Raw genomic sequence first — 24,506 nt, 5'->3', positions numbered from 1 at the left:
AATTTCATTTACAATTTCTTCAGCAGGAAAACAATTCTTCCAGTCCTTCTTTTGCTATTCTGCATATATAAACCTGGACTTATCTCTCACCATTTCTGGGAGGTTCAGATTACTGGCAGATTTTCATCTATGAGGAAACTTAAATACCACTTAAACAATATGCATACCACCAGGTATTAATCACAATTGAAGAGAATACACATATATCATAGATCATATCAACACTTTACTAAGGTGATGCACACAAGAAGAGTGCAAATCACCAAAGAGCCAGTAAACCATTCGTATTTGCTCATGTTACTCTTTCTCTCTCTGGCTATGAAGGTGATTATTGCACTCAACTTTTATGATACAGACTTATTTTAGATATCCATGACCAATATCTGTACCATCAGCAAGGATTCAGTATGGGCATACAATTGTAAGTGACTGATGCACTTTATACGATAGCTGGGAAACTCATTAGTTTTGCCAGATAGCAGCGAAATAGAACCAGTCACCAGTTTTATAGGGTTCTTGGGTCCCATGATCCAAAGTACAACTGGTGGCATCCACATTATTTTGAGAGTTTCCACAGAGTACCCCAACAACTACCTCAATACCAACCTCTCAGCATAAGATTGTGTGAAAGTGTGCAGAGGTTCCCAAATGTCAATGCTGACACTGTGGAAGTTACCACAATGCATTTATCCTTTTGACATTTGATGATACCTGGCCTAGAAAACTGTGAGAAAACTGCTTCTGGATGAGAAAGTCTACTCATAGCTCTCATGGGTAATTGCGACACAAAGAAAGGTCTTAAGAGTTGGCAGGAATGCTGCAAGGTCGGACACACTCTGAAACCAAATGACAGATGTCACTCAAAGCATTTTCTATGGATTTCTTATCAACTCCCCCCAGTGCATGTCAGTCTACGAGCCAACTGGTCTCAAAGAAACTTTGGCCTTGATTTTCTCCGATAATGGCAAAGGCAGATGTCAGGTGAGAAAAGCAGCATTGAAGCCACTGATGGCAAAAGTGTTTTCTTGTCACCTAGTGAACTTCAGAAAAAAATTTCAAGTCACAGGTTCCATGACATATTGCTGGCGGGACAGCTTATGATTTGCCTGTTCCATAAGTAATCTAGACACTCATTGTTCCAGGCTTCTCTACTTCACATAAGGATTTCCAATCTCCATTCTTGAAATTTTCTGCCAAACTACGTTTTCACTTGGACAACTTCAACAAGGATCTACCTCCAGGGTTTCAGCCTCTTCTCCTGTTGTTCCTCTCTACTGGATCACCCTGTGCTTTCAAGCTTTGCCATGCATGCACACTTTCAGATACTCCGAGCACACCAACTGAACACTGCTGCTTCAGAAGCCCATTATAAGGAGTCACCAACTTTTGGCTATCTCCTTTGATCTCTGGCTTCTCACAAGTCCACTTTGCTTTGATCTTGCTCCCTAGAGCTTTCTCTCTTTACTTCAGAGTCTCTTTCTCTGCTCCTTACTTTAATTTCACTGAACAGAACCTTATTCAGATTCCCGTTCTTGTTCCTTACCTTAAATGTCTTCCTGGGCCTTTCCTTTCTGTCCCACTCTCTGATTTCTGTGACCCTTTATGTTCTTTTAGGAAATCTACTTTCTGCATTTCCTTCTCTCAAGCTCCATCTGGTATCCATTTCCAACGGAATTAAAACTGTTTTCTGTTTCTTCATTATGTCTGTGGATATCTTTTGCTAAATAACGGCATGGCCTTTTTCTAGTTTTGTGTTTTTTCCAACTTCCCTTCAAGAGTCATAACATCCCATTACAAATGCAGATCTAAGAAAGCTTCAGACTTGTTGCCTCCCTCTCACAAAGAGAATTCTAACTGAAACTCGACCCAGGGTTCACCTTTTTAACCCACAAATAAAGAATATAAAATTAAATGTAATTCAAAGCTACAGCTTATTCCTAAAACAATAATTACACATATCACTGACTTAAACTATCTCTAATTCCTAACATTTCCCCGATACAAGTATGCTAATAATCATTACTTGAATGAATAAACCAACACCAAACTTTCCAGTATGGCTTGATTCCATAATTAACCAGGCTGTCGATTTAGCATTGAAATAGTAGTATTGTATGTTTCTGGCACTTGGTTGCCTGCGTTTCATTTGTTTTTGGGACCTTAGAGTTATGTTTCTCTTTATTGATAACCCATCTGTTTTTTTTGGACACAATAGGCTCTTCCTGTTGCTTCTAAAGGGAATGTTCACTCCGTTCATTCCTGGAGTGGACTCAGATTTTATTTTTCCAACGAGCTCTTCCATGCGCTCCCCCACACTTGCCTGCCTCATAAACCCCCGCCTCAATCTATGTTGTGGGCAGCTGTATAAAAGTAAAAACACAAGTGATGTTGAAAGGGAGGCTAGGGCTCCCATGGGGAAATAACTGTTTAAATTATTAACACTTTAATCATTTATGATCCAAGTGCCTTTTTAACTTTAAACTCCCAATTTCAAATCAATGCTGGAAAAGCTGTGGAAATGTTCCATACATCATGAAAGCAAAAAATAATTAATGCATGGTTTCCATTAAAATATGCTGGTTCCTGGAGGAAATTTAGCAGTAAAGGCAAAATTACAATAATGTTCCATCAATGTTAATTTGTCAAAGTTTCACCCTGAAAGAAATCAAACCCATAAAATGCATCTTCAAGTATGGCACTGAACAACATAAACTTGTAATGTCCCACAGTTCTATACCTCGTCCAGTTGAGCTAATGGACCTCAGTTAGGTGATGCTGGGAAAATAACTTCATGATTGGGCCTAATGTAAGGAAAAAGTCAGCGAGGGTGTCAGGTGCTTAGCGCTAACCAGCTTTCCCTACTGTTTGCTGACAGCAGTTCAGCATCTTCAGGGGTCAGGGCTGGGATCACAACTTTTCACAATATGCATTAACAATTTGGAAGGAGGAACTGAAGGCACTGTTGCTAAGTTTGCAGATGATACAAAGATATATAGAGGGACAGGTAGTATTGAGGAAGCGGGGGTTGCAGAAGGACTTGGACAGGTTAGGAGAGTGGAGAAAGAAGTGGCAGATGGAATACAATGCGGAAAAGTGTGAGGTTATGCACTTTGGAAGGAGGAATGGAGGCAGAGACTATTTTCTAAATGAGGAAATGCTTAAAAAATCAGATACACAAAGGGACTTGGGAGTCCTTGTTCAAGATTCTCTTAAGGTTAATGTGCCAGTTTAGTCAGCAGTTAGGAAGGCAAATGCAATGTTAGCATTTTTGTCGAGAGGGCTAGAATACAAGAACAGGGATGTAATTGAGGCTGTATAAGGCTCTGGTCAGACCCCATTCGGAATATTGCGACCAGATCTGGCTCTGTATCTAAAGAAGGATGTGCTGGCTTTGGAAAGGTTCCAAATGAGGTTCACAAGAAAGATCCCTGGAATAAAGAGCTTGTCATCTGAGGAACAGTTGAGTACTCTGGGTCTGTACTCACTGGAGTTTAGAAGGATGAGGGGGGGATCTTACTGAAACCTACAGGATACTGTGAGACCTGGATATGGTGGACGTAGAGAGGATGTTTCCACTAGCAGAAAAAACTAGAGCCAGAGGGCACAACCTCAGGTTAAAGGGATGATCTTTAAAACAGAGATGAGGAAGAATTTCTTCAGCCAGAGAGTGGTGAATTTGTGGAACTCTTTGCTGCAGAAGGCTGTGGAGGCCATGTCACTGAGTGTCTTTAAGACAGACATAGATAGGTTCTTGATTAATAAGGGGATCGGGGTTAATAGGAAAAGACAGGAGAATGGGGATGAGAAAAATATCAGCCATGATTGAATGGCAGAGCAAACTCAATGGGCTAAGTGGCCTAATTCTGCTCCTATGTCTTCTGGTCTTATCCTATGTACTGATGTCAACTGGTGATAAAATGGACTCAGGTACGATGCTACCATGGTTATATAGCATGCTGATTGTCAAAATGTTTTGATCATACAACCATAAGAAGTAGGAGCAGGACTAGGCCATTTGGCCCTTCGAGCCAGCTCTGCCATTTTGTAAGATCATGGCTGATCTGACTGTGGCCTTAATTGCACTGATTTTCACTTAGAGCTGTTGGCACTTACGGGCTGGGATTTAGTGTGAGAAATGGTTGTTTCTCCCACTGCTTGGAGGGCCATTGGAATCCCTAGGTCACTTTTTCTGGGAGACCTGCTGCTGATATATTCTAATCAGGCACTTACCTGGGCAGCATCAGGTGGCCCATCCAATTAAGTCCCCAGTAAGGCAGACATCCAACCCTTTCTGGTAGAATGGTGGAGCCTTCAGCAGAAATCAGCGATGGATCCCTGGACAGCAGTCAGTCTGAGCAGGCTGAGAGTCATAGGGAAGGGTTCACCATCCGGGATGGGGGGAAGGAGTTTGGAAGCAAAGGCGGAGGGGGGTTTCCTGCGGGATTCCTAGTCTTCATGATACTAGGTGCCTCAATCGGGCACAGGGTGACAATGAATGAGGGACCATCAGCAATAAGCAGCTGGTGAACCAAGCAGGGTTTGCTGGGTAGCCTCCTGGGATGTTGGACTCCTTACCCAGCACTGATTGAATACCAGTGGTGGTGGGATGAAAATTGGCTTCCAGGATGGGAGACAGGCCAAAAGCCTTCCCACCTCAAACTTGATCCAAAAGAGATGGAAGGTGTCTCCACCTCGCACTCTCCCAATCAATTACATGGCCACATTACTCTCGCATCTGAACTCACCTGGGAAGAATTACATTGTGCCCATGGAATAAGGAGAGAAAGAGAAATTAAAATTAAAAAAATGGAAAAGATAAATCAAATTTCTGAAGTGTTAACATTTTGTATTTCTAATCATATCCAAAAGAATCATTTTCTTTTTTCAGCAAGATATGGGTTAATTTTGCTGAACTTTTTAGACTTTAGAATTTAACTTTTCATATTCTCATGGTTCAGAAGATCATTGATTTTCTGTAGTTATTCAGGTAACCTTCTAATCACTGCAGTAGCGCTTTCTCACAGTGCTACTTTCAGAATGTCAACAGGAAGAAGCTACACATATTAGGAACCACCTCCAGTTTTTATCCATTAGCAGTTTTGTATTCTGGAGCTGTGCCAGCTGATATTAATTTATTACATATACAATTGCAAAAATTATAAAGTTAAAATTATATATTCAATATTAAAACATGAAGAACTCAATGGGCGGGATCTTAAGCCAACTCTCACTGTCCATGTGATTGCTGGCGACGTAATTAGGTTCTTGCCCACAATGGGTGGGAACCTAAATTAAATACATTTTAATGTAAATAACACGCCCACCACCCCCGCTCCCCTCCCCCCCACACCTCCCCCCACCAGAAATTGCATGGGCTGGAGGGTGCTGGCATTGACTGTTGCGGAGGGTGCCAGTGGAAGAGAAGTGGCAACTGCAATCAGTGGAGTTGGGAATGTGGGGAGTGACTCCGATCAGGGTGGGGGTGAGCCACTGAGACCTCATTCATTCTCTGATTGGTGCCCCCTTTAAGCATGATGCACTGATTGCACAGCGCAGCTGGGGTTGGCTGTCATGTTTAGGCCCCTCCTCCCCCACATGACATTGTGAAACTCGCCCTTCTGTTTTTTTGACAGAGGTAAGGTCTGGAGAGAAAAGTGACTTATTTCTTTGTGCTGATTATCATGCCGAAACTAATACTCTGCCAAATTCTGGTATGATCGACCCCCCCATATTTCTAAATATAAAATAATCCTCTTATTACTTAGAGCTAGAATACCCATTCAATGGTTAAGAAATTCAAATCACAGAAACACTATTTTTGATTTGGAAGTTATTGAAATTTCCATTTCTAATCACACAGAAAGGTGTAGTCTGCTGTATGTACATTTTTGTAATGAAACACTTTTCATAACTTTTTTATCAGGGCCATTGTTCCAATTGTCAATTTTTTCCTAATTGATTAAATGCTCAAGTCTCAAGATTGAAGTCTTTGGCCTCAATGATAGTCCAAAGGCACATGCTTCACTTCGCCTAATAAGTCAATTATATTTAAGTTGCCATTAGTAGATCCAGAACTACAATTATCAGGAAACACTATGGAAGGTGAAACATGTTATGCAGTTCTGCAAGGAAAGTAATAATGAATTGGCAGGTATTCCTACACACCATGCAATTTTCATTTTCACACTGTAAAAAAAAGTATAGAATTGCTTCAGCCCCCTTCAGAAAAATAGGGATGGCCATACTAGTGATGGCAATGGGATGGTATATCCTTCATTATTACTTTAAGGGTTTAGGATTGTATTTGCAGGAGGTCTGAGGTCTGAAAATTACCCTGCCAATCCCTTCAAATACACTGTAATAGGGGAGTTAATTTACGAGAGACAGGAAGAATTTTACTAGAGCTGATTGATGCCACGCTCTGTAAAATGCTGTCTTGATATCAAGGGCAGTCACTCTCACCTCATCTCTTGAGTTCAGCTTTTTTGTTCATGTTTGGATCAAAGCTGTAATGAAATCTGAAGCTAAATGGCCCTGGTGGAACACAAACTGAAATCAGGGAGCACATTATTACTGTGTGTGTGCCGCTTGGTAGCACTACTGATGACACCTTCCATCACTTTGCTAATGATTAAGAGGGTGATGGGGCAATAATTGGTCAGGTTGGATTTTCTTGCATTTTGTGGATAGAATATGCCTAATCAATTTTCCACGTTATTGGGTAGATGCCAGCGTTGTAGCTGAATTGGAACAGCTTATTTAAGGGCACAGCTGATTCTAGAGCACAAGTCTTCAGTACTTTTGGAGAGAGATTAGAGCCAATACTTTGAGTCTGAATGACCTTCACAATGAAGATCTTCCTGCATGTGGACACAGGCTATTTTAATAACTCAGGAGTTGCAAATGGGAATGAAATCTGTGCAATATTCAATGAATATCCTCACTTCTGATCGTGTGTTGGAGTGAAGATCATTGCTGAAGCAGCTGATGATGGTTAGGCCTAGGATGCTAATCCTGCAGCACTGTCTTGTGGCTAAAATCAATGGCTTCCAAAAACAGCAACCATTTTCCTCTGATCGAGGCATTACTCTAACCAGTGGAAAGTTTTTCCTACTTCCAGTAATTTTTCTAGGACTCTGTAAAACCACATTCAGTTAAATGCTGCCATGATGTCAAGAGCAGTCATTCTTAACTTAATTCAACTCTTTTATCCTTGTTTGGATGTAGGTGCGAACAGTCTGGAGCTATACAGCCTCATGGAACCCAAACTCAACGTTGGTAAGCAGGTTATTGTTGAATAAATGTTGTTTAACAGTGGCAATGCCATGTTCATTTTTCTGTGAATTGAGAGTAGCTTGATAGGATTGCAAGTGGCAGGATTGCAATTGTCCTGTTTATTGTGGACAGAACATACATGGGCAATTTTCCACGTTGTCAGGTAGATGCCAGTGTTGTGACTGCAGTGGAACAGCTTGGCTAGGTGTGTAGCTCATTCCAGAAGACAAGTCTTCAGTGTCCGTAATAGTGGGATCTGGTACATGAAGGATTAATGTGAGACTGAGTACAGTACCATCCACACAGTGATGTAAGGCGGCACACATCCAGAGTTAAGGTCAGTCTGAAGATGGATAGAGATGGGTAAAAACTTAGACTGGAGTCATCTCCATACTTGTATCCTTCACTGTAAATGTGTACATATTTACAGGTTAATATAAAGACTTGCTGTTAAGATACTCAAGATTATGAAGTTATGGTGATTGACCCTTAAAGGGCAACACAGCAGAAGAGGGTCACCTGGTTTGATGGACCAATTGGGACGGAGAATGAATCACCACCCCAAGGAGTAGAGTTCTATCTTAGGCAGCAGAAAGTCTAAAGAGATGTAAAAGACATGTATGTCTCAAAAAGATTCTAAGTGTCAAATTTGCGTAAAAACCCAAATAAATCCTGCTGGTTTTTTCAGTGGGATATTCAAAATGAATCTCCCACACTCTGTGCATCACAGAGTGCATAGCATGATTCATGCGAAAAAGCTGTGGGTGGGGCCTATTCCCACTGGAGAGACCGACAGCAAAGTGCTAAGCAGGCCATTGCCGAGGTTGGCACGTGCGCAGTAGCCCCGCACAGCCCCGCACTGCCGGTCTCCCAGTTGCTGTCCAGCCCCACAATCCTCGCATCAATGCCTCACCGAAACTCCCCCCATGGCCCAGTTGCTGGATGTTGGCCAAGGCCACTCCCCCGGATGTGTCTGGGTCGACCTCGACCCATCTCCATCCCCTTCCCCCCCAGCAGTCCCGATTGGACCCAACATTCTTGACCCCTCTCCCTCCAATCCTGATGGCCAGCTCTGATCGCTGGCCTTTCTCCTCTTGTTACCCAGCCCGAGTGCAGAGTGGCAGCAGGATCCCCCATCCCCGCGACTGCCCCCCTCCCCAGAGGCCCTACCCCCACATTATACCTTGCCCCTATTAGGCCCAGTCCCCTTGGCACTGCTTGATGCCTGGCGGGCAGTGCCAGTGTGCCCCCTGGGCATTGCAACTTTGTCTCTTGAGCAGTGCCAGTGGGCCCAGGCTGACACTGCCAAGCTGGCAATACCCAGGGCCAGCCCCCCTTACGCCCAACTCTTTGCGGGGCCACAATGGCCCCCACTTCACTCCGTTTGAATCTCCTGACCTGCTGCACTACAAAAGCAGCGCAATGGGCTGGGAGAATCACCTCCACAGAGTCTGGTGCAGCTCTTAGCCAGGGTGGGTTGGAGGGGGGGGCGGGGGGGTGACATTTTGTGTCTGTGTGTGTGTTGGAGTGGGGTGGTGAAGCAGTGTGCAGTTTTTCCTTATTAATAAATACCTTTTATGTTCTGGATTAAAGTCTGCGAGCATGCATCATTACGGAAGCTTACTCCATGGTGACAACAAAGACATTAAAACTCTCATCAAGAGTGCTGACAAACTAAAAAAGGGCTCTTTCAAAAGATTCTGCACTATACTATCTCCCAAGCAAAGCTACAAATGCTGAGAAATGCAACAGAATAAAAATACAGAGAAAGTTCCAGAGACAGAATAACCTGGAAGCAAACAAGAAAAGGAAGTTTTACTTCAGCAGAGGACTCCATCGCATCCTCCTTTGAAGTTCAGCTCCAGGAAATAGAGCTAACAGTCTGCAAGGGTGGGATAAAATGTTTAACTTTCAGGCCAACTAGCCCTGAGAACCCCTTTTAAAACATTTAATCATAAGTGCCATGTGAAAGCAACACATCATTAAACCCGATCCCAGACTTAATGTGTGGCTCCCAAGTCCAGCAAAACAAATCGTTAATAATTGGTTCATCAATTTTGGGTGCCTAACAACCATCCAAGTTCAAAAATAGCAATCCCTCTTTTGGATTCATAGCATGAAACTACTGAATGAATAAAATCAGCAGACAGCTGACCCATACCGCCTTTTCGATCCCTTCTTCTTCAGGCAGAAGTGCACAGCTACCATTTTGAAAATCTCATGAAAAACCGGCAAGCACTTAAAGAACGTTTGTTCAGCAGTAATTGCCGACACCATCTCGGGAGCCACTGGTGTCTTCAAGCTGTGTCCACACTTTTTAAAATCATCAGAAATGGATTGCAATTACACACTTAGAGCTTCACTGGGATTCATGCATGACCCAAATCAGTCACGTAACCGAATTATTTGGAGGCAAAGATTTTTAAGATCAGCATTTCTCCCAACATCAGACAAGGCAAACTAGAAGCTGTCTGACTCTAGACAAGCTCATTCAGCTACAAGTGAATAACACAGGATTATCTTAAGGGAAGAGAAAACTTCATGCAGAAATCAGCATGAAGTACACCATATCAAGTCACAAAAATTCTAGGATGCCCCAAGTTAGAGAAAGCAACACCTCAGCAGAGCAGCCTTACAGCACTAAGGTATGAACTGCCCTCACAGAAAAAATCAGTGTCCTATAAGTACAGTTCAATTCTTCCACTGAAATACACAATGATATTTTGACAAACGTCGAAAGCCCAGCACCCCACACACTATCCCAAAGGTCAATCATGAGGTAGAGATGGAAAGCCCAGAAAATGCATACCCATTATTCTGGGATGAGATCTAAGATCTTGGTTTTGAAATGCTGACATATTGGTACATGCTCTTTGAACAAATTTTAAATTATATTTAGGTGCTGTTGTCACAGTCCTGTTAAACAAGAAACTACGGCAGAAAGACATCTTGTACAGCAGAAGGTCTTTGCCTTTCAACGAAGGGCACCCCACAGGCATGCCTGCAATACAAGTACAAAATGATCCAAGCAACCCTCTTTATGGTCCACAATTATGACTACTCTCCATCAAGCTGCAATGCTAGCATCGAGCCTAACCTCCTGTTTTTCCCATTCCTTCATCTGTCCCTGACCTCCGAGGAAGGGTCAACCCTGGCAAAGTTTTTGCCTCACTTGGAGGTCACAGAATTATTGAGACACTAATTTAAAAAAGACCAGGCATGGTATTGTGACTCCCAGCAGGAGCAGGCATTCATTTTTATCAAGGAGGTGTTACCCATCACTGACTCACTATAACCCGGCCTTGACAACCTTCATAGTAGCCAATGCTTTGTCTTCAAGTCTTGGGGCAGTTCTCTTCTAGGAGCAATTGGTTAGCAGAAGGCAACCCATCTACTATGGCTCTAAAGGACTATCAGATACGGAAACCAGGTATGTCATAATTAAAAAGGAAGTTCTGGTAGTCAAGTGGGCCTGCAAAAGGTTTTTCCCAATTATATCATCGGCCTTAAAATCAACCTTGAGGCAGACCATAATCTACTGATCTCCTTGTTAAACAAAAGGAGTTTGTAAAAAGGTCTCCTCAGATCCAGAGGTTTGGCTAATGGTTCATGAGATTTGCATACGAGACCGTTTATTTCCAGAGAAAGAATCAGGCAATGGCTGATGCACTTTCTACGGCTACCATAAGCCTTCCAACCAAACATGACATTGTCTTTGTTGCTGAGCCTGGAGGCCTACTCTCAGACCATTATCACATTCTGACCAGGCAAGCACAACCTGGTTCTAACAACTCCATCAAGAGCAGCTTCACGTTGAAGAGTATGCCTGCAACAACACCTACTGCCAACAAGGAAAGCATCAGTAGAGACCAAACAGCAGTTCTGCCGGAATATGGTTTGAACAGCACAGCCACTTCCTGCCCTCCTGATCTGTGATAAAACGCTAATCATTCCAGTCTTTCTATGGATGGGTATCCTTCAGAAGATATCTCTGGGCCACCTAGGAGTTACTAAGTGTAGGGCATGGGCCAATCTGCTGGGCATATCCACAGCAATATAAAATACCATCACAAACTGCCAGGTTTGCATATTGCACTACCATTTCCATGCAGTTCCCTAACAGGCCATGAAAAAGGCAGGACATTGACTTGTTTGTCTGCATTGGGAGATCCTAACTAATCAATATCAATTACTTATCCAGGTAGGTAGAGGTAAAGCAACTTCATACAACCACCATGGAGATGGTCATCAAAACACTTAGAGATGTTTGCATACCATGGAATTCCAGATGGGCTCAAATCAAATAATAGTCCAATGTTTTCTAATCATGCTTTGCTAAATTTGCGGCCTTGGCTGCTTTCTGTCACTATACCTATTCCTCAAGGCATCCACAGTCAAACGGTGAGGTAAAATGAGGAGTCTGTACAGTGAAACCCCTCCCGAAGAAAAGTGGGATATGGCAAAGACATTGCTCACTTAGAGGCCCACTCCTTACTAGTGTGGCCTGTTTGTATCTGATCTCCTGATAGGATAGGAAACATTGTCCTCAATGCCCAACTCTGTCAAAGGAACTCTTGCCAGAAGTTGGTAGCCAAAGACAATGGTGCAGTACAAGCAAAATAGCAGTCATACAGACAGAAGCAAGCATCTGCCTACAACAAAAGGCACCACACCAGACACTTCCCACAGCTGCAGCAGGGTGACAAGGTCTGGACGTGGGAACTTGGGAGACAGAGCTCTGTCAGAATGAGGATCAACCCTGTTCCTACCAGACTGACGTGCCGGGGACACAGTCAAATGTCCTTTTCCTAGGCAGGCTCCCTCCACTGCACAGTGAAGGACTATTGACAAAGATGCCTCAATACCAGACCAACTTCCAAGCCGATAAGATTGGTGAACAAGATATGAAAAGGTTATCAGACCTCCAGGCCATCTGAATTTCTAATTTCAAGGACTTAGCAGAAGTAGATGGGATAGTAAGAATGTTGTAGTTGCAATCGCAAAAATGTTAGAGGAACATTAAGGCCCATTAGAACAGAATATGAGAAGAACATTAACACTAAGCTAATGCGCAACACTTTTAACAGTACAGGACTTGGAAGTAAACTGAAGCAACTCCATATCCATCTGTAAAGGCTTGGGGGATGGTGTAGCAGGGCAGGCACATAAAGGATTCATGTGGAGCTGAGCACAATAGCACAGAGAGAGATTAAGAAGGCACATGATTCACAGTCAGGGTCAATCTGAAGATGGATGAAAATGGATAAAGTCCTAAACTGGAGTCAGCTATATACTTGTACCTTCTACTGTAAATATGTATATGGTTGTGGGTTGTTAATGAAGACTTGCTGTTAACGTATCCTAAACTACAAAGTCTAATTCATGGCGTCTGAAGCAGTAGATGCCCCAATCTCCTGCTCCAGGTACAAGTTCAATTCAAGTACAATTGCCGGAATGTTGTCAGGGCCCTTGGCTTTTCAGTATCCAGCATCTTCAGCTGTTTCTTGATATCAAGTGGAGTGAATCAAATTGGCTTAAGACTGATATCTATGAAAATGGGAACACAGGAAGAGACCAAGATAGCACTTCTGACTGAGAATGTTTCAGCCTTTTCTTTTGCTCTGATATGCTGAGCTCTGTCTTTCTAAAGGATGGGGATTTGCTGAGCTTCCTGCTCCAGCTCCTTGTTTCAGTGTTCACCATTTACAACTGGATGCAGAAGGTCTGATGGATTGATCTGTTTGATCTGATGTATTGATTGTAGGATCACTTAGTTCCGTTTACTGCATGCTGCATCCTCTGCTTAGTGTGCATGTCCTGAATCTATACAAGTAAACACAGTGCTAATGCCACACAACATGGTGAATTGTGCCTTCATTTCGTTTCTCCAGGGTCTGCACACTGATTACTTCAATGAATACTACAAAAGACTGATGTGGCTGTGACACATGAGTATGGCGTAAAGTTAGTTTTTTCCCTCTTTGTTGAAATCTGCCACAGATCCAGTCCAGCAACTATATTCTTTAGGACTCAACCAACTTGGCCAATAGTGCTGCTACCAAACCATACTTAATGATGGGCAGATGAACACTGAAGCACCCAGAATAGATTTGGTGTCTTTGCTATCTTCAATGAATCTTCCAAATGGTGTTCAACATAGAGGCACACGGATAATCAGCTAGTGGCAGGGTGGGGTGGTGGGGCTGGACAGGACATACAAAGGGATGATGATGGAGGAGTCTGGAGCATTGACCATAAGGTATAATTCAGTTAATATGAATATGTCAGGCTGTTTCTAGTCTGTGGGGCATCTCTCCCAATTTTGACATATCCCCAAATGTTAGTGAGGTAGACTTTGTATGGTTGACTGAGCAGGCTGTGCCTTTCTCCTTTCTAGTATCTCAGTAGTATGCCCAATTTTATTCGTTTTTAACTACCTGTAGCAGTTTGATACAACTAAGGAGCTGCTAAGCCATTCAGAGAACAGCTAAGCACCAACCATTTTTCTGTAAGTTTGACGATTAGTTAAGGATGGAAGATTTTCTTCCCTAAAGAGCATTCATTAACTTGATCGATTTTTACGACAATCCGGTAATTTAATCTTCATCACTCAGAGTAACTTTTACTTTAAATTTTTTAAATTAATTTATTGAACTTAAATTCCCCAGCTGCCATCGTTGGATTTGAATGTTTGTTTTGAGTCTCAGGATTTTGATTCTAATGGTCAATATACTACCATCCCTTTTGATCTCTCAGAGGTTATAAGATGATTGATGCAAAATATGAAAGTTTTAATTGATGGGATTGGGATGTTATTTGGGGTTTATGCAGGGAACATTAAGGGTCATAGAGAGATCTTCAATCTGAATTTGGCTTTACACTATCTGATTTGCGTATGTGTGACAATAGGAATTTATTCCACCTTCCAGTATCAATAGAATTCACTGGACCATTGAATTGAGTCAAGACATCATTCACATAACCAGCAGATAAATCTTTTGCGCCTGTCATAGAAGGAATCCACTTCGTCACCAACAATTTTCAATGGTACGCATTGACAAAAAGGATAAGGGATGCGTTGAAAGGTGGGATAGTCAAAACTTTTGAGTAAAAGGACTGTTGGTTTGGTAAGGAGAAATGTGAATAAAAGCCCACTTAATAAAACTGAAACTTGTCCTTCTTGCCTTTTACTTTGTTACAGTAAATATGAAAGTCAATGATCTAAGTACTAAAGAAGTTAATCAGAAATTTGATTATATGTTTCAAGTATAAATAAAGAGCATTACAAGTAAATGCTGATTGGGGTTTTAACCAGGGAGGACAGGTTTTTTATAAAATTGCAGAATTTTACAAAACTAAATGTATCATGAGCTAGATTAGATTGCATGGATTTAACACCAGGGAATATAGTTTTGATGGCTTTATAACGGGACGTTTAAGTATGCAAGCATGCATTATATTACAAATCTTAGGTGGCAAATTTCCAGACACAACATAGTGGTCAAGGTTATCAGGTACTAGATTTGAGCAACAGGCTTTTATTCCAGAATTACTTTCAACTTTAACTCTGAATAACAGGATGAAAATCTCCGACGTCTGAAAGTCTGACTCAAAATAGAATAACTTGAATTTAACTTCCGGTAATCTGTGGTGTAAAACTGTCTAGAAATTGGCACAAAGAGACAACAAATTTGTCGTCCTTTCTGAGGCCCCTGGATATAGAAAATTGAAATGGAATACTGGTACAGTTATGATGCTCCAATTGTTAAGGCTGTCCACGGCCTTGACACTGCTCAGAACCACAGGCCTCACTGGGGCTTGATGCAAGGTCTAAAGACAAAAATTACTTATTTTTAGGGAATTTGGAAGTGGTCATTTGCTTGCTGGAAGAAGGAAATACCGCACAAGGCTCCATTACCCATCCCAGTGCATCTGCTTTGTTCCATTCTTGGGGATGTAATGAAATCCTCATGAAATGCAAAGAGCTGGAGACCAAATGTCATGGATTTCTGCTTCCTTCACAACTATTTTGAAACCTGAAGTTAATTGTTCCCTGGGCACAAAGATGGAGGTGGGCCCATTTATTTCTCCCTTAATTTATAATGCTGATAAATATCAAGATTTCAGATGGGTAGAGATCAGTCTGGAAAATTATTGGGGCACACTTGAAATTCCCAACATACACGCCAGCTTTGAAGCTATATATCAGGAGCACAATTTGCAATATCATTTCATAGAATCCTGATCCAAAATTAATGACATTTCAGAGTTATTCAAGCTTTGTGAAAAGAAAAGCAACTGGTATATGAATTAAAACAGTTATTAAAACAAACATTTAGAGGGCTGAGCTTTGATGAGTGAAATTGCATTTTCTTGACTTTCCTCGTGTTCTAACATTTGTTACCAAAGTCTAACAAACTCATTAAGATTTTAATCTGGATGCAGTCATTTAACCTTGTTGTTTTACTGAGAATGTGATATAATAAACGGCCTGCCCTTGGAAAGGCCACAAAGCAATTGCAATTTCCTTCAATTTGCCTTATGAGACTAAAGGGCAATTTCAATTAAATCAATCTGGGAAACCATGCTAGATGAGCACTTAATTAGTTCTGAAGGAAAATTATTACACTAAAGAGATTCTGTCACAATCTTTTGTCTGTGCGTGTACTGCCACTCCTCATTATTAGCCCTATGAGGGAAAGAACTTACATATAACATATTTGTATTTTGAACTCCAATGCCTTTGCTTTATTAAACCATATAAAAAAACTAATAAAAATATGCAAATGTTGGCACAGTTGCCAATATAAATTTGTCAAACAATAAATTAAGCATAAGCAGTTATTCACAATACTTTCTGAATTTTCTGCAGTATTCTTCCATTTAAGATCATGAGTGCATTTAAAAATATGTATTATCTATAATCACACAGGTGTATAAAGATTAAAGCTAGGGAAAGTCATTTATTCAGTTATTCATTTCATTGTCATTTTGCACACATAATAATTCTTATGGCAGGCAGATATTTTCTCTATCTCTCTCTCATATGCATATGTTCACAAACACACAGAACGAAGCTATGCATTTAGTTCTATACATACAATTTGATTTCTGGACCAGTTACTGGAACCAGTAAAAGCAGTTCAAAGATCACCTATACAAAAGATATGTCAATATCTATTCAGGATAGTTATCCCACAGACCGATAATCAAAACACACGTTAGAGATTTACATCAGAAATTGTGGTACACAACAGAAGATTTGTTAGAGTGTGAAATTCATCTTGGTAGTAGTACAAAAAGGGTGTTAATGAATTGGCAGCCCATTTAACATTCTGCCTGATCTTGGAAGTCAATAGGATAGGAAAATTAGACTGAGTTTATTACAGATGGCCAATTTGTTTGAACATATTTTCTGCTACTCACTAAGGCAAATTTCAACCTGCCATTTAATTGAATCAAGAATCATACAGTGCAGAAGAGGCCCTTCAGCCCATCGAGTCTGCACTGACACATGAGAAACACCTGACCTAATCCCATTTACCAGCATTTGGCCCATTGCCTTGAATATTATTTTATGCCAAGTGCTCATCTAGGTACTTTTTAAAGGGTGTAAGGCAATCCACCTCTACCATCTCCCAGGTAGCACATTTCAGACCATCACCACCCGCTGGGTAAAAATGTTTTTCCTCACGACTCCTCTAAACCTCCTGTCCCTCACCTTGAACTTGTGTCCCCTGTGACTGACCCTTCAACTAAAGGGAACAGCTGCTCCTTGTGTAGTTTCTCCACGCCCCTCCTAATCTTATATACCTTGATCAGATTGCCCCTCAGTCTTCTTTGCTCCAACGAAACAACCCAAGCCTATCCAATCTCTTTTCATAACTTAAATGTTCCATCCCAAGCAGCATCCTGGTGCCTATCCAGGGCAATCACATTCTTCCTACAATGTGGCAACCAGAATGGCACACAGTACTCTAGCTGCGACCTCACAAAATTTCTATGCAATGCCAACATGACTTCCCTGCTTTTGTAATTGATGTCTCGATTGATAAAGGTAAGTGCTCCAAATGCCTTTTTCACCACCCTTCTGTCTTCAGAGATCTGTGGACAAACGTGCCAAGCTCGCTTTGTTCCACAGAACCATCTAGTGTCATGCTGTTCACTGAATACTTGTCAAATGACTCTTTCCAAAGTGTATCACCTCAACTTTTCAGGGTCAAACTCCATCTGCCACCTCTCTGTCGACTTGACTGTCCTGTCTATATTTTCTTGTAGCCCAAGATACTCAGTCTCGCTGTAAACCACCCGGCCAATCTTTGCGTCATTTGCAAACATACTAATCCTCTATGTTGTTTATATAAATGACGAATAACAGGGGACCCAGCACAAATCCCTGTGGTATGCTACTGGACACGGGCTTCCAGTCACTAAAGTAGCCTTCATGCTTTGTCTCCTAAAACTGAGCCAATTTTAAATCCACTTTAATAAATTACCTTGCATTCCATGTGCATTTGCCTTCATTGTAAGTCTCCCATGATGGATCTTGTCAAAAGATTTGCTGAAATTGATATAAACTACATCAACTGCACTACCCTCAACTACACATCTGGTCACCTCCTTAAAAAATTCAATCAAATTTGTTAGGCATAATCTCCCTCTGACAGAGTCAGGCTGACTACGCCTGATCAAGCCTTGCCTCCCCAAGTGGAGATAGATGCTCTCCTTCAGAATTTTCTCCAATAGTTTCCCCACCACTGACGTGAAACTCACTGGTCACTAGTTCCTGGCCTATCTCTACAACCCTTCTTAAATAGCGGAAACTCATTAGCTATTCTTCAGTCCTCTAGCACTTCTCCTGTGATGTGAAGATGCCGGCATTGGACTGGGGTAAGCACAGTAAGAAGTCTCACTACACCAGGTTAAAGTCCAACAGGTTTATTTGGTAGCACAAGCTTTCAAAGTGTCGCTCCTTCTTCAGGTGAGTGACCCAGTCTTTTGAAGAAGGAGTGACACTCTGAAAGCTTGTGCTACCAAATAAACCTGTTGGACTTTAACCTGGTACTGTGAGACTTCTTACTCGACCTCCCCTCTGGCCAGAGAGGAATTGAAAATTTGGGTCAGAGCCCTGCATTTTCATCCCTTGCCTCCCACAGCAGCCTGAGGCACAATTCATTGGAACTGGAGACTTGTCCACTTTTAAGTCTGCCAACAACTCCAATATCTTGTCCTCTCTATCAATTTGCTCAAGAACCTCATAGTCTCTTTCCCTGAATTCCTTATCTTCATCCACATTCGCTTGGGCGAAGACAAATGTGAAGGATTCATTCAACGCTCTACCAATGTCCTCTGGTTCCACCCACAGATTGTTCCCTTGATTCCTAATGGGCCCTACTCGCTCCCTGATTATCCTCTTTCCATTGATATACCTATAGAATATCTTAGGATTTTCCCTACTTTTACCAGCCAGAGCTTTCTCATATCCCCTCCATTGATTTACTCCTCTTGTACCTGCTAAAAGCCTTTCATCTCCTTCTATATCCATCAGCACTACAAAGAAAGACACACAACAATGAATATGAATACTAAGGAAGATGACCACAAAGACAGGGAAAAGGTGAACACCTTATTAACTGGGGTTGGTTTTAAGTGCTTCCATCTGGCGAGAAAAGGATGTGACTGGCCTGAAAATGGCGCATTATGGCTAACCACCTTGTTTATGTTGGCAATCTATCTGCCACTATCATTGGCGGGTTTCAGAAATGAGTGGCCGGAGCAGCCACCCATATTAAACAAGAGACTGTTTGTAATCTGATAACTGGGGCTCTAAGATTTACTGAGCATATTTCGTCATCTCCTCATGTAGAATGGACTAAACAGGCCATTCTTAGAAAAACTACTGCAGGCTGCACAGCAAATAACCAAAATAAATGTTGTGGGGGGAAGAGAACCAGGAATGTTCCTCTTGTCCGCAAAAAAACGCTTGCCTGTTGCCAATTCATGGCCAAATGCCTTAACTGCAAATTCAGTTACAGCATTATATATATGGTAAGGAATTCTTCTTTTAATTATTTTTCTTTTTCTTTTATGTTTTCTTTGATGATCCAAAATATAGAATATAACTTTGGAATTGAAAATTAAAAATTATCTTTAGTAACACCAAGAGGATTGCTGTAATGTTTTATTTAATCAGCAATAAAGTTGGGAGGTGCAATACAGCACTTACCTTGACAAACAAACGATGCAGGCGATTCCCCAGGGTGTACACGGGCAGTGATGAAAACAATCTTCTGTTCTACTCCTGGATTGAGATTTACTAAAAGGGGAAAAGAACAAGAATCAAAGACCAAGCAAATTGCAAGGGGGCGTCACTACTGTTTTATTGTGATAATCAGCATCCTCATTCATAATGTTAGTTACCAAATTATTTTATACTACAATAATAAATGTCAGCATTGTCAAAATATTACTGCTGCAAATTAAGTAAGTAAGTTAAATTAGAAAGTAATATAAAATGATCATGAAAACAAGTCTTCTTTATGTTGAACTTTATGCCTCTTTTGAGCATTAGAAGAGCATTGAAAATTGAATGAACGACAAAAAAAATTTGCGCGCTGATTTATTTGTAATTTTCTGCTGCTGGTAAAATTAAATCATACAGTGAATGCAAGTTTTAAATAATGTAACTACTGAAATCTTGTATCAAGACATCTCAAATTGACAATTATGGTGTTAAACCTTTTTATAAACAATGTAGAAAATCCAGGATCAAAGCGGTTTCTTAAGAAATTAGCTTGATTCCCAATGAATCAAGCTAATTTCTTAAGAAACTGTTTTCCCTTGTTCCCTTGTGCTGCTATACCCCATTTATTGGGGGAAAGAGAAAATACATTTCAGGTAATAAAGCAAAAAAGAGATTAGACTTCCATAACTGAAATTACTTCTTTCACATTATCATCTTTTTCTTCAACAGATACATATGCATACACATGATCTGAGATTCAGATATTTTTGACAAACACAAAAACAATACCCTTTTCTAAAACTTCTTAGTTTCATGGTGGAGGACTTTTAAAAATGTGTTCATGAGATGTAGGTGTCGCTGGCTAGGCCAATATTTATTGCCCAGCTCTAACCTTCCTTGAGAAAGTGGTGCTGAGCACTGCCTTGAACCAATGAAGTTCAAGTGGTGTAGGTACATGCACAGTGCTGTTAGGGAGTACCAGGATTTTGACCCCAGTGACAGTGAAGGAATAGCAATACAGTTCCAAGACAAGGTGGTATGTGGCTTGGAGGGGAACTTGGAGGGGATATTTCCACGCAGTTGCCATTCTACTTCTTCTAGTTTTGGGAGGCTTGGAATGTGCAGTCAAAGGAGCATTAGTGAGTTCCTGCAATACATCTTTTTAGATGATACTGCTGCCACTGTATGTCAGTAATGGAAGGATTGAATATTCATGGTGGTCAATCAACTAGGCTGCTTTGTCATAGATGGTGTTGAGCTGCTTGACAGTTGTCAGAACTCGAGTCAACCAAGAGCATTCCATCATACTCCTGACTTTTGCCTTGACGTGAGAAATTCAGAGTGTAGTGTCAAAGTGCATTGAAATACTGAGTTGTCATCCTTCGCCAGTTTGTGCATTGACCAGAACATGAGGCTAGGATACTAAATAGAAGTTAGGGGAATAATTATACAAAGCAAAAGTACACATAGGTCACATGGATTAGCTGCATTGGTAGACATTGGAAAGCAAATCAGCTACTAACATTATTGGATGAAGATTGGTGCTTGGTGTAAGATGGCCTATGGAGTGAGAGTTTTGAGAAAATAATTTCACAAACAAATACAAATTCATAATATGGCTCTCATCAATTTTCATGTTTGCATATGGCTTAGCTCCCACTCCAACAATAAGCAAATGAATTGAGTTATCAGATGTCAAAATATTTTTGAGCAGTGCTTAATATTGCTGATATTAATAGATATTCAAAGGCCACTAACTTCACATCAAAATGTTTCATTCACTTTACCCAAAGTAACAAATATACAATTGTAGTGCACAGATTTGTTGGGCAATTACTTCCCAGAATTAAGTTTCCAGTGAGAAATGGAATTGATGTAAACTATTTTCACAAACCTAAGGAAATTATAAATTCAACTGTGATCAAAAGTCGTACAGCAGTGGCTGTGTTTTTTACATCAGGAAACATTTAATGTTTTACGTTGTTTAAACATATAATGAAGTGGGTAAGAACAAGATATCAAAAGCAAGATGTGAAGAAAAACCTGAAAGTGCGGAAAATATTCAGCAGGTCTGAAAACAACTATAGAGAAGGAAACAGAATTAATGGGCCAGATTTTTGTCATTTAGACAGATAACTCATTCAGGAAATTTTCAGCCTGCCAATCCAAACAGTTCAGAGGCAGAGATGGAGGTGGACCCTGATGAGGATGGGGCAGATCATAACTTAGTCATGATACAAGTAGCCGCCCTGGACATTGTTTCTTCCATGAGGGAGAAAGCTGGTGGATTCTTGCAGGGTCTTGGGGTCAGCATTCATGTGAATAAGAACTGTAATTCTGGCCAACTAATTCACAGAAACTGATGACCCATTATGAGCCTTCCATAGAAACCATAGATTTTGATGCTGCCTATTGACCTTATCGAATAGAGGACCATACAGCATTCACTTCAATCTGGAAAGCTTCATAAGAATCAGCCATGCTGATGGCTGCATCTTGGCAGGTTCGTCAGGCCAGACACTCTGCAAATTTTGAGATCACCATGATGCATTTATTGATTCCACACACACAACCTTAGCTCTTCTACTTACCCTTTTACCCTCTGCCTCTTTGGGTGTGGATATCCAAATACGCGTTAACCTTAAAGTGGCACACTATCATTGCGGATGAATGTAACTAGGAAGGAGCAGGCCAGGAAGGTATGTACACTCAGGAACCCGCATGCTATGTTGGTATGCACAAAATAAATGCCAGCATCAGTCTGCACTCAACCAGAAATCAGGCTGCTGAACATGAATGGACGCAGGTTATGTGTTGTGCTGGATTAATCTTGCTTATCCATATGTGATGTTCATCTTCATGTTAGAATATCACAGAGGAGGACGCTCCAGAAAATCCGGGCTGGACAGAACCATGGTTTTTTCAGGCACAAGAACCATGTTGATGAAATAGAATAATTTTCTGTTCATAAATGATTTCAACAGCTGTATTAGTGCCCTTATAATGACGCGGATGCATGCTATCACTTCTTGGAATTGTGGGAAATTGGTTATGGAGGTGAAGCCTATTGCCCTTTGAGCCTGCAGCATCACATGTTTAGGGAGGTTGATGTGTCCCCCACTCAAAAAAATAATGCATCAATGATGGGGGGAATGCACCGCTGAGCAATTGATTGAGAGTTCCAGTGTTTAACATAATACTTTGCAATGTTTTGTATTAAGATACACATCTTAAATGAGAATGCTCAAAGGTGCTTACACCTCCATCATAAATTTATGAGTTGAGGCATTGGAACTGCAAAAATAGGGTCAGTTTGAACATTTCAAATGGCTTGGCAAATTTGTCATTCGCATCTGTGCAATTAATGCTCTGTCCCTTTCCCCTACTGGTAAAAATGGTTCCTGCTGGAAATGAGGGTGGGACTTTCTTAAGGTCACAGGCCTGAAATATTGAATAGGAATTTCTCATGGGCTTCAGGACTCTGACATCAAGACCAACAGAGGATCTCTGAGCCTGCAATGCTGGGAGCCAGGCTGGGAGAATTATTTTCCCAAGGTAATTTCATAAGTGGCTATCTCTAAGTTTGTTATCCAATTTGTGAAAGTTGAATGAGCTCCCAAAACTGTATGTTGAATTTCAAGGTTGGTAATTTTAGGGCCTCGGCAGTTCCAGTCCTCAGGCAGGTAGGAGAGCATGAGTGAAGTGCACTCAGAGGGGCCAAAATGATAATTCAGAGAGCAAGCAGGACAATTCCCTCTCCAATTTGAGGGGAAACCCCTCTGGCAGCAGTGTTTTGGCTGCAAGTGCAGGCTTTCTCTATTGAGCACCAGCCTTCATCTGCGACATGAGGCTACTTTGTTACTGTCAAAATACCAGAAAATGCTCTAAATGGCCTTTAAGTGAGGCCTTTATTATGCAGATCGGCTGCCCACAGCTTCGCATTCCACCCACCATCACTCCCACCACCTCAAGGCTGGGAAAATTCTGCCCATTAACAACAGACACAGATGAGTAATTTTAGTATTTTCTATTATTATCATTTAAGAATAATATATGCTGCATTGCTGCAACATAGACCACAAAACCTAGAAGGGTGGAGATTCAATGAAATATTTCCCAGCAATAGAAACCACCAAGGTTTTATTCAACAATGAAAACCTGTGTAGAACTGTTCTATCAGAATACATAGAGCATACACATTTCATTATAAACTGTGATTAAAATCTTCAAAACTTATTCACCATTATTATACCCTTCTACATTTTATTCATACAGCAAAAAATACCTGAGGTCTAAAGTATCCACATCAAGCCTCTTGGGTGCATAAATTCTATCACCATCTTATTTAAGGGAACGCTCCAATTACATACAAACACTGCAGAAATCAGCAAGAATCAAACAATGGGTGAATAACTTCAGTAAAAGCTGCAAAATATAATTATGTGATGGCTCTTATGAATAGAAATAGACCATCTGAAGCAAAAGAGAAAGAAACACTCAGCTATAAAAGTCACATTAACAGATTATTGAATGAATCCTTTTTAAATGTTAAACTAAAACTACAATAACTATGTCCAATACATCAACAATAAAAAATTGTCTAGAGAAATAAGTTAAAGGCAATTGATATGGAAGATTACAACAATGGCCTGAAGTGACATTCATCATCAGATAACCACTCAAACCTTTTCACGCCTAGACTCTACTCTGTTTTTCTTACTTGTCTACCATGCCCAGCTTCTTCGCAAATGTGGAGCACAGCATTCCCCTGAGTGCTCCATCACAGAGCACTCACTACCATTTGGTAAGTTCGTATGTCCAGTGCCAACATTAGTGAATGATGAATGGATAAATGGTGAATGGGTAAGTGGAATGATTACGTGAATGTGTAGGATGGTCAGGTGGGTGAGCTAAGTGGGGGAATGGGTAAGGTAGCAGGCAGATGAGGTATTAGGTGGGTAGAGTGGAAGGTGTGTAGGATGGCATC

At 41.1% G+C, this 24,506-nt stretch overlaps 1 protein-coding gene across 4 annotated transcripts in view; it reads right to left on the bottom strand.

Moving 5' to 3' along the window:
* Positions 1 to 24,506, bottom strand: part of agbl4 (AGBL carboxypeptidase 4) — a 791,814-nt gene that overhangs the window by 177,840 nt on the left and 589,468 nt on the right. For all 4 annotated transcript variants that reach the window (XM_080195501.1, XM_080195499.1, XM_080195498.1 and 1 more), the window contains one exon: positions 19,502 to 19,591. In XM_080195501.1, coding sequence (XP_080051627.1) covers positions 19,502 to 19,591 — 90 coding nt within the window. The remainder of the gene's footprint in view (positions 1 to 19,501; positions 19,592 to 24,506) is intronic.

This window comes from Carcharhinus amblyrhynchos, chromosome 9 (assembly GCF_965287045.1).
Source record: "Carcharhinus amblyrhynchos chromosome 9, sCarAmb.v2.hapA, whole genome shotgun sequence".
Classification (NCBI taxonomy): domain Eukaryota; kingdom Metazoa; phylum Chordata; class Chondrichthyes; order Carcharhiniformes; family Carcharhinidae; genus Carcharhinus; species Carcharhinus amblyrhynchos.
This window is presented reverse-complemented; position numbering and strand designations above follow the sequence as displayed.